Source organism: Beauveria bassiana (genome assembly GCF_000280675.1).
Source record: "Beauveria bassiana ARSEF 2860 unplaced genomic scaffold BBA_S00011, whole genome shotgun sequence".
Classification (NCBI taxonomy): Eukaryota; Fungi; Ascomycota; class Sordariomycetes; order Hypocreales; family Cordycipitaceae; genus Beauveria; species Beauveria bassiana.
The window spans coordinates 416,633-432,164 of NW_007930846.1; the positions used below are offsets into that span (position 1 = coordinate 416,633).

General features: G+C 54.5%; 5 protein-coding genes across 5 annotated transcripts; 1 reads left to right on the forward strand and 4 right to left on the reverse strand.

Annotated features, from left to right (window-relative positions):
• BBA_04770 (methyltransferase domain-containing protein) lies at positions 1 to 4,260 on the forward strand (the record flags this gene model as incomplete). Its single annotated transcript, XM_008599867.1, has 1 exon — positions 1 to 4,260. The coding sequence occupies one exon, from the start codon at positions 1 to 3 to the stop codon at positions 4,258 to 4,260; it is 4,260 nt and encodes a 1,419-aa protein (XP_008598089.1).
• A 783-nt stretch (positions 4,261 to 5,043) lies between these two features.
• On the reverse strand, positions 5,044 to 6,841 carry BBA_04771 (tRNA (adenine-N(1)-)-methyltransferase; the record flags this gene model as incomplete). Its single annotated transcript, XM_008599868.1, has 3 exons — positions 5,044 to 6,012; positions 6,114 to 6,360; positions 6,822 to 6,841. The coding sequence occupies 3 exons, from the start codon at positions 6,839 to 6,841 to the stop codon at positions 5,044 to 5,046; spliced, it is 1,236 nt and encodes a 411-aa protein (XP_008598090.1).
• An 804-nt stretch (positions 6,842 to 7,645) lies between these two features.
• On the reverse strand, positions 7,646 to 9,220 carry BBA_04772 (mitochondrial protein; the record flags this gene model as incomplete). The annotated part of the gene is made up of 3 exons (XM_008599869.1): positions 7,646 to 8,377; positions 8,501 to 8,824; positions 9,179 to 9,220. The coding sequence occupies 3 exons, from the start codon at positions 9,218 to 9,220 to the stop codon at positions 7,646 to 7,648; spliced, it is 1,098 nt and encodes a 365-aa protein (XP_008598091.1).
• A 214-nt stretch (positions 9,221 to 9,434) lies between these two features.
• On the reverse strand, positions 9,435 to 12,301 carry BBA_04773 (Zn(II)2Cys6 transcription factor; the record flags this gene model as incomplete). Its single annotated transcript, XM_008599870.1, has 7 exons — positions 9,435 to 10,264; positions 10,323 to 10,396; positions 10,449 to 10,528; positions 10,580 to 10,718; positions 10,775 to 11,299; positions 11,355 to 12,044; positions 12,123 to 12,301. The coding sequence occupies 7 exons, from the start codon at positions 12,299 to 12,301 to the stop codon at positions 9,435 to 9,437; spliced, it is 2,517 nt and encodes an 838-aa protein (XP_008598092.1).
• A 990-nt stretch (positions 12,302 to 13,291) lies between these two features.
• On the reverse strand, positions 13,292 to 14,153 carry BBA_04774 (uncharacterized protein; the record flags this gene model as incomplete). The annotated part of the gene is made up of 3 exons (XM_008599871.1): positions 13,292 to 13,441; positions 13,790 to 13,865; positions 14,035 to 14,153. The coding sequence occupies 3 exons, from the start codon at positions 14,151 to 14,153 to the stop codon at positions 13,292 to 13,294; spliced, it is 345 nt and encodes a 114-aa protein (XP_008598093.1).
• Between the last annotated feature and the right edge of the window lie 1,379 nt (positions 14,154 to 15,532).

Genomic DNA, 15,532 nt, shown 5'->3' on the forward strand with positions numbered 1-15,532 from the left:
ATGGCATCCCTCAAGCGAGAGGTTGGGGGATACGGCCTGCCTGCAAATCCCTCTGATGGCGTACGGCCCAAGAAAACGCAGGCTTCTGCCGCAGGCGGCCTGCCTCGACCTGTCAATTCAAATGTCGTTCGGGAAGCAACTTCAACCAAGCCAGAACAGCCCAAACAACACCATTCGAGAATACCAAGTAGGTCGATGCGACCAACAGGAAGATCAGAATCCGGGCTGCCAGTTCCTACCTCCCCGTCACAGAGCCACGAACCCAGGCGACTGCCCTCTACCAGCGTTTCTGGTTCCGCTTCTTCTCGAAGTCGGACCCAGGGCAGCCTCGACTCGTCCTCTTCGGGCATATCTTACGACAGCAGCCTGAAAAGTCTGGGCGAAAACTCCACTAAAAGGAGGTCGATTACATCTCGCAACGTAACAGTCCCCGACGACAATCGCCGCGTTTCGCCATCACCCAAAAGACAGTCCATGGCATCGATTGATGAAGCGCTTGATGTTTATCTCGATGTTGGCTCAAGGTCGGCAAAGCCAGATCCGACAGCCTCGAAGAAATCACCGGACTTGTCCTCGGCCGCTCCAAAGGCGCCATTCATCTATCCCGAGCTAGACCGCTATCGCAACCATGAAATGCAAACCTCACTGGGGCTCCGCAGGCCATCTACCGAAGGTCTGTACAAATTATCAACTCATGACCTACCGCCTCCAACTCCTGCTAGCGTCGTCTATTCAGGAAGTAGTTCACAGTTGAGTGCGGTCAGTGCTAGCCCGTCAACCAAGTTCTCCGTGTCTCCTGGACCAGGCCCTTACAGCCGCGACACTACACCAACTTCATTCTCGTCACAGTCGCCCGGTTTGGTTGCACCCAGCCGACCAAGCTACTACACAAAGCCGAAACAAACAAGCCCAGCCTACTCTAGGCCCCCTGTTACCCGCCGACGAACTGGCAGCATTTCTCAGGACGCTGATTCAACAGCTGCCGACCCCCGGGGCCTAGATGCTGTTCGAGAATCTGTTACTTCCTCTTCATCAAGCTCAACCGTCCGAGATGGGGGCAGAACTACGCCGCGAAAGCGCTCAGGCAAGATTTTAGCTGCGCCACCTAACCCACCGCCCAGGAAGTCGTCCCAGAGATTCCGAAGAAGCAAAGAAGACAATGCGACGGAAGAAGAAAAGATGCCAGATATTGGCAGTAAAGGAAAAGGCACAACTTCACCCCCGCAAAGGCCAGCAATACCGCTTCGCCCGAGTCGCAGAGGAACACCGGACTTGAAATCGCAATTGTTCGAACCTATTCCAGTCATCCAAAGCAACTTGCGCAGTAGCAAACCCAGCTTGGGTGACAGAAGGGGAAGCGAATCCGCCAGCCACTCGCGCAAGTTATCGTCCCCAATCAAGCCCAAGAAGAATGCATCGGTCTCGCACATTCCAGTTGAGACGAACAGCGCTCCAGCGTCGAACCCAGCATCCCGACCACAAACGGCTAAGTCCACTTCGAGCGGTAAATCCTTTGCAACTAGCCGTTTCAACTTCTTTGTACGCAGAAGGGCGAGCGAGGATCAAGAAGAGACAAAGGACGCACGGAAGCTTGCAAGAAAAGGTCCAGCGGCTGGCACAGGCCATGAAGGATACGGAAAGATTGGTGCTGTGCGTCGCCGGAGCGGTGGTGCCCCTAACACCTACAATTATGCCGGGCCACAGGCATCGCAAGAGACAATCACAAGTGAAGACTCATTCCTCGCTGACCGCATGAACCCTGTCGTCATTGCCGGCGGCGGAGTGATAGAAAATAGGAATCAGAGCCTCGAACATTCCCCAGTGGACTGTAATGCTGGTCAGCCTTTCAGCAGCGAGATCGTTGAGCACTCAAGCAAACTTCAGCCATCTCTACTACCATACCGGGAACATCGTTTCTACAGCAGCAGCGACTCTGAAGACGGAATCGAACGACCGACTTTGGCTCTTCGCCGCTCGGTCCAGAGATTACAAACCGCTCCCGATAGCCCTCTTCGTCTACCACAGCCTATCAATACGTCAGGTATATCGGGCTCGCCTCTCACAAGCATCGGCACAAGCATAATGTCTGACGACTCTCAATTGGAGCTCCACAGAGATCGCTCACAAGACTCTACCATCTCACAGCAAGCTCCTCGCAAGTTGAAGAAGAAACAGCGTTCGCCGCGAAAGTGGAACTTCTTCGGGCGGACCAAGACTTTGCCTGAACCCGAGAAGGTTTCAAGTGCTACTGTTGCTGCGACTGTGACAACCGTGGAAGTTGACAAGCGTCCTGTACCCTTCTATGCGATTATGGATCCTTCAGAACATGGAGATGCCGAGGACCCCCAAGTCCACGACGTCTTATATGCCGCGAATCTTCTTCCACAGTGCCCCACGGCTAGCTACTCTGAGATTCAACACCCATCGCCTGCTCTTGATAGTGCCGTGACTGCCAGCACGTCAGCGCCTGCCTTGAACGAACGAGTTATCCCAGGGCCGGTCCGCAGACCGAGTCGATTACAGCAAGTTGGGCGCATTCCTAAAGTTGCCACTCGCTACCACAATCCTGCCTCTCCCAGAAGCTTTTCCCGACCCTTCGGGGCGAGTTTGTCACGAGATCCTGGTTCTGCGGCACCAAAGGAGGCTGAATTAATGACGACAGGCCTCGAGCCGTTATCCTCAAAAGCAGCCCCCGGTTTGTACCTGGGCGAGTCGATGCCTGGAAACACTACTCATACTGTTTCGTTAGATTCCCATCACAACAGCAGCACCATTGGTGACACACCAAACGGAGAATTTTTGTCACTTTCGCCAAGAAAGTTCTCTGTTGGGACGGCTTGCACAAGCTCTAGCTCGTCCGGGTTCTTTGGCTACGCCGGAGCTACAGCTATCATCCCTAAGCCAGATGATCCACCGGCTGAAGATGAGGTTTGGGATGAGTACAACGATCTTTTGGGAGAGGACCAAGAGCGTCTGAGGCGATCCACGACGTCTTCGCGAGGTATTCCGTTCCACCTGGAAGCTTATCAAGAGAAGCTCGGTAAAGGAACTCGGCTTGAGTCCCCGGTTGTCGCAGAGAGAAAAATTTCCATGCTCTCCGACGCGTCGCGTTCAAGCTATTGCAGTGCCGACATGACTGAGAGGCTGAGGGCGGCGTTCCAGCCGCACCACTCTACCTTAGCTACGGGTAACGAAAGCGTCCGGACGAAACGAAGGAGTACCGAGCCTGCTGGATCGCGGCGTCACAGCTCTGGCTCTGTCAAGACTCGATTTTCTGGGAGCAGCTCCAGTTCATTCGACTACAGCTCACCATTGGCGCAAGTCAATCTCCGCGTCGGCTCCATGACTGTCAGCAAGTGGCTTACGTTTGGGCATGTTTTGTTCAGTGACATTCGTCACGAATTGATAGTAGACAAGTCGGACTCTAGAGCCTCTCGCCACTCTATCTTGGTAATCGACGGACTTGGGAACGATGACTGGTCTTTCTACGTTGCCGAGACTTTTCCCAAGGCCAACTTTTACAATCTCTCTCCAAGAGCTCCATTGGCCGAGAGGACTAACAAGGGTGAAACAAGTGCGCTCCTCAGCCCGCCAAATCATCATCAAGTACAGTATCTCAGCCATCTGGCCAAATTCCCTTTTGCTCCCCAGAGCTTTGACTCTGTCGTGTACCGATTCCCGATCGCTGCGCCCGAATCGCACTATCGCAACATCATTGCCGAGTCGCGGCGTGTCTTGAAGCCTGGAGGATATCTCGAGCTGGCCATTCTTGATCTTGATCTGAACAACATGGGTAACAGGGGACGACGCACGATTCGGCAACTCAAAGAAATGATTCATGAGCAGTCGCCTGCGACGAGTCTCGCCTCGGCTGCCGATATTCTGGTCAAGCTGCTTGGCAGAGGCGGCTTCTCGGGCATACGGGCCGCCAAGGTCGGGGTGCCCGTGGCAAGCTCCATCGTCCAGCCCAGAAGCAGCAGCAGCTCATTCACCAAGAAGCCGTCACCGCAAGCGCCGCTTAGCCTCTCGGACATGATGAAGGAGAATGGCCCTGCCGCGGACGCCAACATTACCAAGATGGTGACGCGCGTCGGCCGCTGGTGGTACACGCGCTGCTACGAGAACGCAGCGGGCGCCAAAGAAGGGCGCAAGAGCATTTGGGATGACAAGGCGCTATTGCATGAGTGTCAAGAGCTAGGCACCAGCCTGAAGCTTACTGTCTGCTGCGCGCGTGCTCCAGACCGAGTGACTAGCCTGTAGCAGTCGGGTCTGTACAACTTTTTCTTTATATTTTGTTTCCTTATTCCCTTTCTCTTTTCCCTCTTTTAGAGACGTGTCGCGGAGAAAGCGCAAGCTCTTCCATTGGCTACCAAGGCCAATGGCGGCGACATTTTGCTGTTGGAACCACCAAAAAAAGACTGGGCAGGATCAGCTCTGCCAATTATACGCTCAGTGCGGCGAGGGCTCACGCCCGAATAGGGTGTTTCTGGTGTTCCAAGATGCTCTGATTCTTTCTTTTCCCTTGATCTTGATTTATCTCTTCAGAAAGCTGCATGGTCCAGTTTCTTTCCTACGCCGGATGATGGTGTCATTGCTTGACCAATTCCATCCAAGTCTTCTCTGGGCTTGCTCTCGTGCCAGCAGCACGGGTCCCAGCTTTCGAAGCCGTGCTGGACATGTTGCTTTTCTTTTCTTGTTCGTGTTTTTGTTTTGCGCTTTTCATCCCATTTGCATATTGTTTTTCGTCAGTGGGCATATATTATATTGGGGAATTAATGTCGTCATGATGGCATGAAACTAGGCGGCTTTACAGAAAAAGGTCTTTTTCGGGACCGATTGGGTTGTTTCTGCGTATATGCATCTAGATACCCCCATCACATTATTTCATGGCTTGGATAGCGTTGGCATAATTAGCAGGCGGTTACTGATGATTGATATTGAGTTGATTTCTGCACTTTCTCGTACAATGTCGCGATTTTTTATCTGATCTACAAGGTGGTGTACATGTGTGATGCGCGGCAAATCAGGCGTGGACTCGGCCCTCTATGCTTCTACTTCTGAATCCGCGTCAGGCTCCTCGGGCTGTTGGCGATTTGTTCCAGCGGGCCACTTGCGATAGACGGCAACGAAGCCACCACCTGCGACGCGCCCGCCGACCTTGGGTCGCATGACGACGACGGGCTCAGTCTCCGTCGCGGGCCCATTGCACGCCGTATCCTCGCCCGCGCCCTTCTCCTCCTCGGCCGGGGCCAGCTTGGGTTTGAGAATCTTGACGTCCCAATGCCTGCCGCCGCAGCCGCCGTCGCGCACGCCGTCGGCGGTGGACGTCGTGGGCATCTCGAGGACCTTTTCCAACCGCAGCGGGGCGCCGCTCTCGAGCGCCCAGGCTTGAAACTCGGCAACCTGGGAGATGGACGGGTAAAAGAGCACGAGCACGGCATTGTCGTGCAGCGCGGGGACGAGCGCCCCGGCGGCGCCGCCGGTGTGCTCGTGCGCGGCGGGCAGATCGAGCACGGCGCGGGCAAATACGGGCCGTCCGCCCGAGGCCGCGAGCCGAGCGGTCACGTAGTCGCCGACGGCGCCGACGTGAAAGTCAATGTCGGCGAGGTACTGGGCGCGGCGGAAGCCGCGGACGAGCTTGTAGGCGGCGCGCGTGTGCTTGCCGCTGCGGTCGAGCGTCTTGAGCACGGCGCGCCGCGAGGCCTTGTAGGCGGCGAGCTGGGCGGCCTCGTCGGCGGAGAGCTCGAGCATACCGCCGGCGGATGCGTCGACGTTGCGCGCGAGCGGCGCGGCGCGGAGCATGTGCCGCACGGGCGCCGGCACGGGCGGGTTGGCGGCGTGCAGGGCGCGCGCAATGTGCAGGCTCAGACTGCCCATGCCGGTGCCGGCCTCGAAGACCTCAAACGGGCCGTCGTCGGGCTTGCCCTCGTCGTTGTCGGTCTCCTCCTCGCCAGGGCGGACCGGGTGGAGGTCGAGCAGCGACACAATGGTTGCCGCGTCACTAGGGTAAATCTACAACGATGACATATATGAAGCGTTAGCGGGAGGGAAAGAACAAGCACTGCAAAAAAAAAGGAGGTCGTGGGCAACACAACGGGAGGGCGGGCACGCACCGGCGTCGCTACTCTGTCGCTATTAACAATGTAGCTTGCGAGGGTAGGCTCGTAAATGGCGACGGCATTGCCCTTGTCGTCGACTGTGCGCTCCAGGATGTGCTTGCCAATCAGGTCAGAGGCCGACACAGAAGCGCCGTAGGAGAGGCGGACGCGGGTGTCTCGTCGGATGGGCGCTGTGAGGTGCCATTTCGGGAACTTGACGCCTTGCTGGCGCAGGAATAGCACATCAAACTCTGATTGTTGCCTTTGGGTTAGTGGTGGTTTTTTTTTTTTTTCCCTTTGGCGTAGCATATATTGTTGGGCTGGTGGGATGGGAAGAGGGGGGGAAGAGATGGGTGTTGTTGTTGTCTCTCGAACCTTTTACTGTTCTATATGAAGATGAGAGTCTTTTACACGCGTCTCTTGTTATTATTCTGGTGGCAGCACGACAGGATGGCGTAGTCAATATCATTGCAACAAAGTTTTTTTGTCTTGTCCCAAAAGGGGTTTGAAGGTGAAGGTTTGTTCAAAATTCGGCACCCCACAGCCACCGATGCCAATGGTCTATCTAATAGGTAACTAGGCTGCCAGGGCCGGGTTATCTCCGAATAATGAATGCGCGGCTGTGGCTGCCGCTGTGGCTGCTGGCGCCCCAGGAAACAAATTTCCTGACTTTCGTTTTCTAAGTCTGCGACATTTTTCGCCTATTTTCATAGAGCGACATACCTTTCCAATGTGTCATTCATGTACGCACAGTAGTCCGATTATATAGTTAATAGTGAGATGGGCCATCGTGGAGATGCGCATCGAGACGGGGCCTGACCCCATAAGCTCCAGCGTATCTTTGGTGATGGTCCGGTTGTAAATATATTCCTAGAATTGACGTCTTTGTATCCTGCCAGTCGAAGAAAAGATGACACAGATTGGACAGTTCTTGTAGACTTGCAGAGAGCAACCGCCATCTAATTGCCGTCGCGGCGCCATGTGCGACACCACATATCAAAAGCCATGCGCCACCACATCTGCCAAAACACGAACCAACCTGCTCAATAGTAAAGAGTGAGAAGCACTGCCCTAATGAATTTTCGTTTTTTCTCGGATAGCAAGAGAAGACGTCATATTCAATCTGTTGCATATCTTTTGCCTGGTGGTTTGGGCCTATGAATGACCAAAGCTGCCTCCTGCGTGGTGTTTTTTTTTTTTTTCGTTGCTCTATTGGGTCAACTCCTGTGCTTTTATAGATTGCTACACATCGAATCGGAGAAATCAATCAACACATTCAGTAGAAACATTTCAATACTGGTCGACTTGGCCCATGTCCACATGAACCTTGGAACGCTTACTTGGCGCGAAATGCGGCAACTGTTTCTATACGAAACTACTGACTCTATGAGACCGGAATGCTGTGTGGTACTTTGTTCCGTGTGCAGCAGTAACTATGGTTTCGCTTAATGATTCGCGTTGACAGCAACCCCCCATATACATCTATCTCCCCCTCTCCCAGCCATCGTAGGTAAACCCCCAAAAAACAAGAAAAAAGAAAAAAACTCCTACAGCTTCGACTCCCTCGGCTGCGCAAAATTACTGCCCCCTAGCGCCGATGATACACGATCCACCGACTTGAGCAGCCACTCGCTGCCCTCGTCCCCGGCCAGCCACCTCGCCGCCCTCTCCTCGTCCTCGCTCATCCCGTCCTGCTTGTACGTCCCGTCGCTCAGCGCCTTGCGCAGCCCGAACACGTGCGACAGCACCTGCGGCCCAACGCCCGTCTGCGCGCGCAGACACGCCACCGCCACCACGCTCGTCATGACCCTCCCCAGCCGCCTTCTGCCATCATCACCCTCCTCCAACACCAACTCTTCTTCCCCTTCCCCCGGCGGATCCGCCAGCAGCGCCGCATAGTGGCTGTGCAGAATGTGCACCGGCAGATCCGGATGCGCGCGCGCCAGCTTATCGTACAACTTGGTTTCAAACGGCGCGTACACCGAGTCCCAGAGCGCGCGGCCCCGCGCCGTCGTTGCCGCGAGGCTGTTGGGGCCCGCGCCTATATCTGGCGTCCGCGTCGGCCGCGTGCGCAGCGACGACGTTACGGCCGGGGGTAGCGCGGCGCGAAACGCGTTGAGGCAGTTGATGGTGCGCGGGATGCCGTTAAAGGAGATGCACTTGAGGCCGACTTCGCGAATGAGCTCGGCAGCGGCCGTCGGGGAGGAGCACGCGGTCGAGGCGACCGAGTGCAGCGCGGAGAGTGAGTCGGGCGAGTTGAGCGTAAACGTGGCGGCGGCCTAATATACTCTAGAGATTAATACGATAGTTTTCCGTGTTTTTCTTTTTTCTGTTATCTCAAGAGGAACTCGGGACGAGGAATCCCTGGGTCGGGGGTCGGGGGAGGGGGGGGGCAGTAGTACCGAGAGAATCACCCACGGACGCGGACCGAGGTTGCGCGCTGCAGCGTCCTGCGCGATTCGCGCATATACGTCGCGGATGCCGCTTGGAGCCGGGCAGGGACCAGGGCGCGCAGCGGGCGCGTTGATGAGCGCCTTGAGAGCGGGTGAGAGCTTCGTGGTCATACTGCTGCTGCTGTTGCTGCTGTCGGTGTCGATGTCGTCGTTTGCGTCGTCGCTGGTAATGTCGCGCGATTCGGGCATCTGCGGCCGGCGGGGAAAAGGGGACGCGGTTGGGGCCCTCTGCTTTAAATAGTCGTAGCGGCACGTTAATATGCTCTCCTTAAACTTTGTAGATGGATAAGTTTAATGCCGTCAAGTCCATGGGTTGGAGAGGGGGGTGGTGGCCAAGAAGATAAGATATAGGCGGGCGGATGGCCGGCGTTAGTCGACACGATCCGCGGGGCGGAGACCACTTTTGGAGGCCGTACCGATGACGAATGGCGACAGAGACGGCGGCCATTAGAGTGCGCAGGCAAAGAAAGGGGGTCAACTTTGGAATGGGGAATTACTAGAACGGGTTATAATGTGGTTCTTTTCGGAAATTTCAGGTAGTCATGGATATGCTGGAGAAGCATTGCACGCATCCTCTTCTTCCACTCTGCGTAATCAACACCCCAAATTGTAGTTCATCAGACGCACCAAGAAGCAACAAAGGTTCTTGTTAGCAGCAACGGCCATCATTTTTAAAGAGTATTGTACTAGATGAATGATACTGCGCTCGCACGCATCTGATTCCTTTTTAAATTTCTGCCCAATCGCAACATTCTTCAGATAATTTTGTGCCAAGAAGATCTGCAGCTGCGCCATAATGCGCCACTGTAAGAAAAAGATCAAATAAAAAAATAAAATAAAAAACAAAAGCGCCTACCACTCCTTGCTTCAACTTGTCATCATTCTACATGCCAAACTCCGGAAAAGGTAGCCAGTCAAAGTTGTTCATGTCCTGCCATGAAAGCCCGCCAAACGACGGCTCGAACCCGTTGCCTGGTTGGTTCAGCACGTGCGTGATTTGATCGCCCGACATGGCCGAGAACTGCAGCGTCTCCGGCCACAGCATGGGCTGACCAGCCATCTGCGTCTGCTGCTGTGTATGTGTATTCTGGTGTCGCTGCATCTGCGCGTGCGGGTGCATGAGCTCCGGCTGCTGCTGCTGCTGCTGCTGCTGCTGCTGCTGCTGCTGCTGCGTATGCATGGTGAGGGGTGGCATGATCGCGGGCGCCGACGTCGTCGTCGCCGGGTTCATTGCGTACATGGGCGCGTTACTGCTCGCCATCGTGTGCGCGACTGCATAGTCCGTCGCGCCCGAGGAGGCCTTTTTGGTCGTGACGGCCTTGCGGACAATCTGCCGCAGGTACTTGCCGTAAAGCACCGAGAGCCCGTTGCGGTGCTTGGTGATTGTACCGAGACGCTCGAGCACGCCGGCCGCCTCAACAATGAGCTTTCGAATGCTGGGCGCGAGCGCCGAGCTGTCGGTCGTGTAGGCGCTGAGGGTAAGCGCAAAGCATGCGGCGAAGCAAATCATAATCGTCGTGTTGTTGGGCATGGACTGCAGCAGTGACTCGCCCTGGATGGCGGCGCGCATCACGTTGAGCGCTGAGGAGAGGCCGGCCGTGCGGAAGAAGCGCCGCACCTCGATGGGCGCCGTCGGGTGGTTGATGACACCGCCATACGTCGACAGGCGCGTATGGCTGACGAGAATCTCAACGTATGGTGGAAGTCGTCGATCTGCAAAGCGGGTTAGGGACGGCCTGGCGACATGATTCTCCAACAGGACAAGACGTACCTGGTCCAACGCCAATGGACAAGTCCCATTTCGAGTGCCACTGGGCGAAAAAGTGCTCAATCGCGTCTTCGATGCTGCACATAATCAGTATGTGTTTCTCGCTGCTACACTCATGCCAACACTTACGACCGTGCTATTAATGAACCGTCACTGCTGGTATTCTGTGAACCGTCGCAAAGAGAACGGACATTGTTAAAAAGCACATCCTTGATCAATCAGCTTCTACACAGCAAATGGAAAGCTCCTGTCAATCTCACCAGGTCTCTACGCATCACGGCCATGGAAACTGCATGCCCATCTTGAGATGCGGCAATGGTCGATTTGTGCCAGTCGTCGCAGTCTTTAATCAGACGCGTTACGGGGACCATAAAAGGTCGTCCGCGAGCAAGACCCATGCTACATCGTAATTAGCCACGACACGAGACACTGTCCATTTCCCATCCGGTGCTTACCCTCGTTCAACGACATAGAGCGAGATCCAGCAGCGCTCGCGTGACCGCAGCAGAATCATGCCGCGTTCGGACCACGGCTCCACGCCCTCGTAGCCGTCAATCTCGAGTGCCGTGTTAGTGTCCAGGCACTCGCCGCGCGCCAGCGTCAGGCCAATGCCCGAGTCGAGCACGCGTTTCGAGACGAGCGTCTTGTGCATGAGCAGGTCAATGGCAATGGTGGCAGCCATGGAAATGTACCAGCACGTCTCGTCGTCGGTGCTGCGCTGGCCGGGGAAGATCCAGGGAATGTTGACGACAAAGGCAAGCACAATCTCGACGGAGCGGTGGCGCCGCGTGATGACGCGTTGCGCAAGCGTCTTGACGTGGTTGGAGAGGCGCTTGGAGAGGCTCCCGGCCGAGGGCACGAAGAGCGCGGCGCAGGCCATGAGCGTCGTGGTGAGAAAGGCGGAACGCGTACGCGTAAAGGAGACGGTGTAAAGGTCTGGGTCGAGACCCCAGCGTGTGTGTGCGAGCTTTTCATGGAAGCTGACAGCTTGTTAGAATGAATGGTGAGTGAGGATCGGCGTGTCAAGGGACTTACTATGTGAAGAGCATCTCGGCCTCGTCTTCCTCGACGAGACCGAGGGAGATGGGGTCAATGTCGTCGCCAATGTCCAAATCAGAACGCGTAATGGAAAAGAAGTCGTTGAGCTTGGCGTGTTCAAGGGCGCTGTTATCACTGGAGGCGGCGACGTCTTGCCTCGTCTTTGGCGGCAGTCTTTGCCCGCGCTCCTCTGCTGACGGCGTAAAGTACGATGCTCTGGCCAGCAGCTGCAGAGGATTCTCTGCATCGTCGACTGCAAGGCTCTCACCGTGCGGTCTGTGGTACCCCGAACCTCGGTCAGGCTCTACATCTCGCACACTGTTGCTGGCGCTCATGCTGCTACCATGGTGACCGCTGGCTCCCGTAGCGATTCCGGACACGGCATCTTCGTTGTCATGGCCATGGATGTCGCCATCCTCGCCGTCTTCGTCCTCGCCGTCTTCATCCTCGCCGTCGCTCATGGAGTCGTCGCCAGCGCCCGTGTTGCGCGACTCGTTGCTGGGCGAGATGCCGCTGCTGCTGCCGCCGACGCCGCCGCCGCCGCCGCCGCCTCCCTCCGCCTCGTGCAAAATTCCCCGTAGTCGGGCCAGCACCGTCTCATCCGCCTTGCTACCGTGGCCGGCCTTGCCAGCGCGGCGAGCCGCCTGCTGCACCTGATATATGGCCTTGTCTATACCAACTCTCTTACTGTGAGACGTGGATCAGCGGTTAGCAAAAGTTGTGCGATATGCACGCGGATCCGTCGCCAGCTGGCCGGTAGCTTACTTTTTGATACCGCGCTGTCGGCCGGCATGATAGTCGGGTCTGACGCATTCGCTGTTCATTTGAAGACAGCGGCGACAACGGCCCTGATCGGGAAGATATTCGCATTTAATCTTGCCTCTGCGACACACGAGACAAGCTGCCTGTTTGAGGCCAGTCTTGGGCGGCGACGCGCTGCCCATCGTGAGGTCAACTGCTTCTGCTCGTTCTAGATGAGCTCAAAATTCGCCAGGGGAGGAAAAGTGTTTTCCTATCACACGGCGCGTGCGCCCCCGTTTGCATGCGCTGCTGCGGGCTTGTCACTCTGGTTGCCCCGAGGCGGCAATTCTTAATCTCAAGGGCTGGGCTGGGCTGGGGGCTGCTCCTCGCAGCAGGTGCATACCCATCGCCAGCAGGGGACAAGATCAATTCTAGATACGAAAACGACAGATTCACGATGGCGGGAGATGCGCAAGGTCCTGCATGCCGCGAAGTCGATGAAGTCGCTGGGCGGTGCTTGTTGCTGATCTGCCTAGCTAACCAACAAAGCGCTTGGTGCGACGTTTGCTCAGCCAGTGGACTAGTGTAACCTGTGCAGCCCTGCGATTGGTGCTAGCCGATGCCGCTTCCACTAACGCGCGCGGTATGATCCGCAAGCAAAAAAAAAAAAAAAACTAAATACAAACAGGTGTGTATAGAAATAACACAAAGCGCGCCAATCACTATAGTCTATAGAAGATTTATCTGCCTCCCAACTACGCTTGCAGTTGCAGGTCAAATACAGATGCAGCGAGGTTCATCAGACGCCGCTCGATCGATTGCCCCGGTAAATAGGTAGGTGCAGGATACGCCTAGCAAGCTTGAGATGTCACTGTAACTAGATTGGCGATTTCGCATCCACGTCTTGCAAGCTACCTACTTGGTAGGTCCATTTAAAAGGTCGTCTCGATCTAGAAGAGCTCAACACCATCAACTGTAAGCTATGGAGGTCTCCGGCTAGCGCAAATGGCACAAAGCTTCCATCTACATGCATCCGTGAAGCTAGGCTTGGTGCTGTCCCAGCTGAATCAAAGGGTGGAGAGGTGTGGCCATGAGGCCCATGACATGGGAAACTCGTCTGATGCTGGGGCAGCCGTTGTGCATTTATTTCCCGGTGGTCGTTTCAACGACACGGTACTAGCGTTGAAAATTATCTAACCCCCAAGAAACCCGCAGTCTGTCCAATCATGCGAGTTCTTGGCATTCGACTTGATACTGGACACGCTCAGTTTGCCGCCTTGGAGTACCACCATATCAGCATACGGAGGAGCATTGTCGCGGCTGCCTTGTCCTTTTTCTACCATCTACTGCATGATGCATTACACTGTGATTACACCCATCACCCAAATCATTTTGCATTGCCAAGTTGCATTCCAAGTCGCTCCTCCAATCTTGCTCTGCCTCCCTCCTCCACCTCCCTCCACACATAGCTTTCCACACATAACCTTCCCCAAACGGAACAAAAAAAATCAAGCGCGAATCCAGTCCCTCCGTTTCCAAACCAGCCCCAACGCCACAATCAAAACGGAACGTGGAGAGACCGTTTTTTTTTCTTGTTTCGGTGGCTTTGGGGGGCGAGGAATGCATGGTTGACGGACAAGGTTCAAGGGGGAGAGAGGGCCGCCGTCGGATCACACCATTGGGTGGCATACCATGACTTGGTTCGGCCCCATGCACACTTTGCGTACCAAGAAGCGCTTGATCAAATCCTGACTCGGCGATGACTTCCTTTATATTGATATTTAGCCCGGATGCTGGCAATTTGTCGTGTTGAGGCGAGCTGCTGACAAGCGACTCCCCAACGCTTGTATTGGTGGGCTGAGGCAGGGGGAGAGGGTGACTGTGAGTGTGTTCACGGCAATTGTTCTTGATAGATGTGAATGCATGTTGCACATACATTTTGCGCAGGGAAAGAATTAAATCTGACAAGCCGAGGCTCACGCGACGAATGCCCTCATCTTTGACTGCGTGGCTAAGGCTGTCATACTGGTGGACCCTGAATTTAACCCAAGACATTACCGCGGGGTTGCCGCCCCGGTTAAGTGTATGAATATTTGCATGATTCGTTATACATAGCCAGCCCGTGTGTCCATGCTTCAGTGTTTTATGTATTGAGCACGCTATCCTTACTTTATGCAATGACCTTGGCGAGAAATCGCGGCAATTAGGACGGGGGTATTCCTACGCTGCATAGACAGGGGAGGAACTCGCCCAAAGGGGAATATATAGCCTACGTTATGTGGACTATGTTCGATGCATTCTGATTGGTCGCCTACTTATGATCCTGGCTGAGCAAACAGTCTACTTTATTGCGCGGAAGCTTCTACTCAGAGGATTTGATTGGTCGCATAGACTGTTGAGAAAATGTCAGACGAACCGATGTAAATGGAGTATCTTCGGCGAAGACACTATAACTTTAGTTGTCGCTGTGTTATTGTGGCCGCTTTTGCCGGCGAGGAAAGTCGCCCTTTTTGGTAATTTTCTGCCCACATCAAAATATAAAGGCCGGAAATAAGGCCGAGGAAGAGGCGCAACACAGCGGCTCCAACCGTGTATATCCACTCGAAAAAAATCTGTTCTTGTTCTTCTTGAGTTTCCATAAGTGCTAGTAAGGAGAAAGCGATGAACTTTACAAATCGACATGAAAAGTGACTAAGGGGGCCAACATTCTCTCTCTAGAAGGGACCAAATGCCCTGCTTAATACCTGTAGACGTCATCAGACATGTCATTACGACTCAACAGCGATTCTGTCATGTAGATTGCGCCTAATGCTAATCCGGATTTTGATAAAGGGGTTGGCGTGTTGCAAACACACATCATCAGGTGTCCAAGTTTATCTCTGAGTTGTGATATATGAAAGTAGTTTCAACACTCCCCCCCTATGCAACTCGTACAACTTTACTGTATAAAATTCAGTCTTCGTTACGCCCGGCGACTTTAGCAGATAGGATGTTGTGACAACTTGATTGTGGTTGGTGTGTCGTGGTATGAGTTTCCAACATGATCGAACTTGCGACACTTGCCCGAGCTCTGCAGGATGGCACAGCCCTATATCATTAGTCTAAATTTAGCTTAAGTCTCTATGCTTACAAAAACGGCAAACCCACATATTGAGTGGATGTTTCCCATATTATACCATGCGTGGAGTCAAACACGAGCGAGCAGTTGTCTCAATGCCTCTTCTACGCCAACAATTCGGGTCAACGCTGATATGGCGAGGCAGAATTTTGATCAGAGAGTCATCCACAAGTCAAGGCGAGGTTCATCTGACATCAGCAGTGGTTTTACGGTATAACTTCACCTGGCTATATTAAGTGTACGAGCAAGGGAAGAGCTCAGACAAGTATATAAGTAGCACTGATCTCGTAAGGAAGGTCCATCTCTCTGCCTAGAC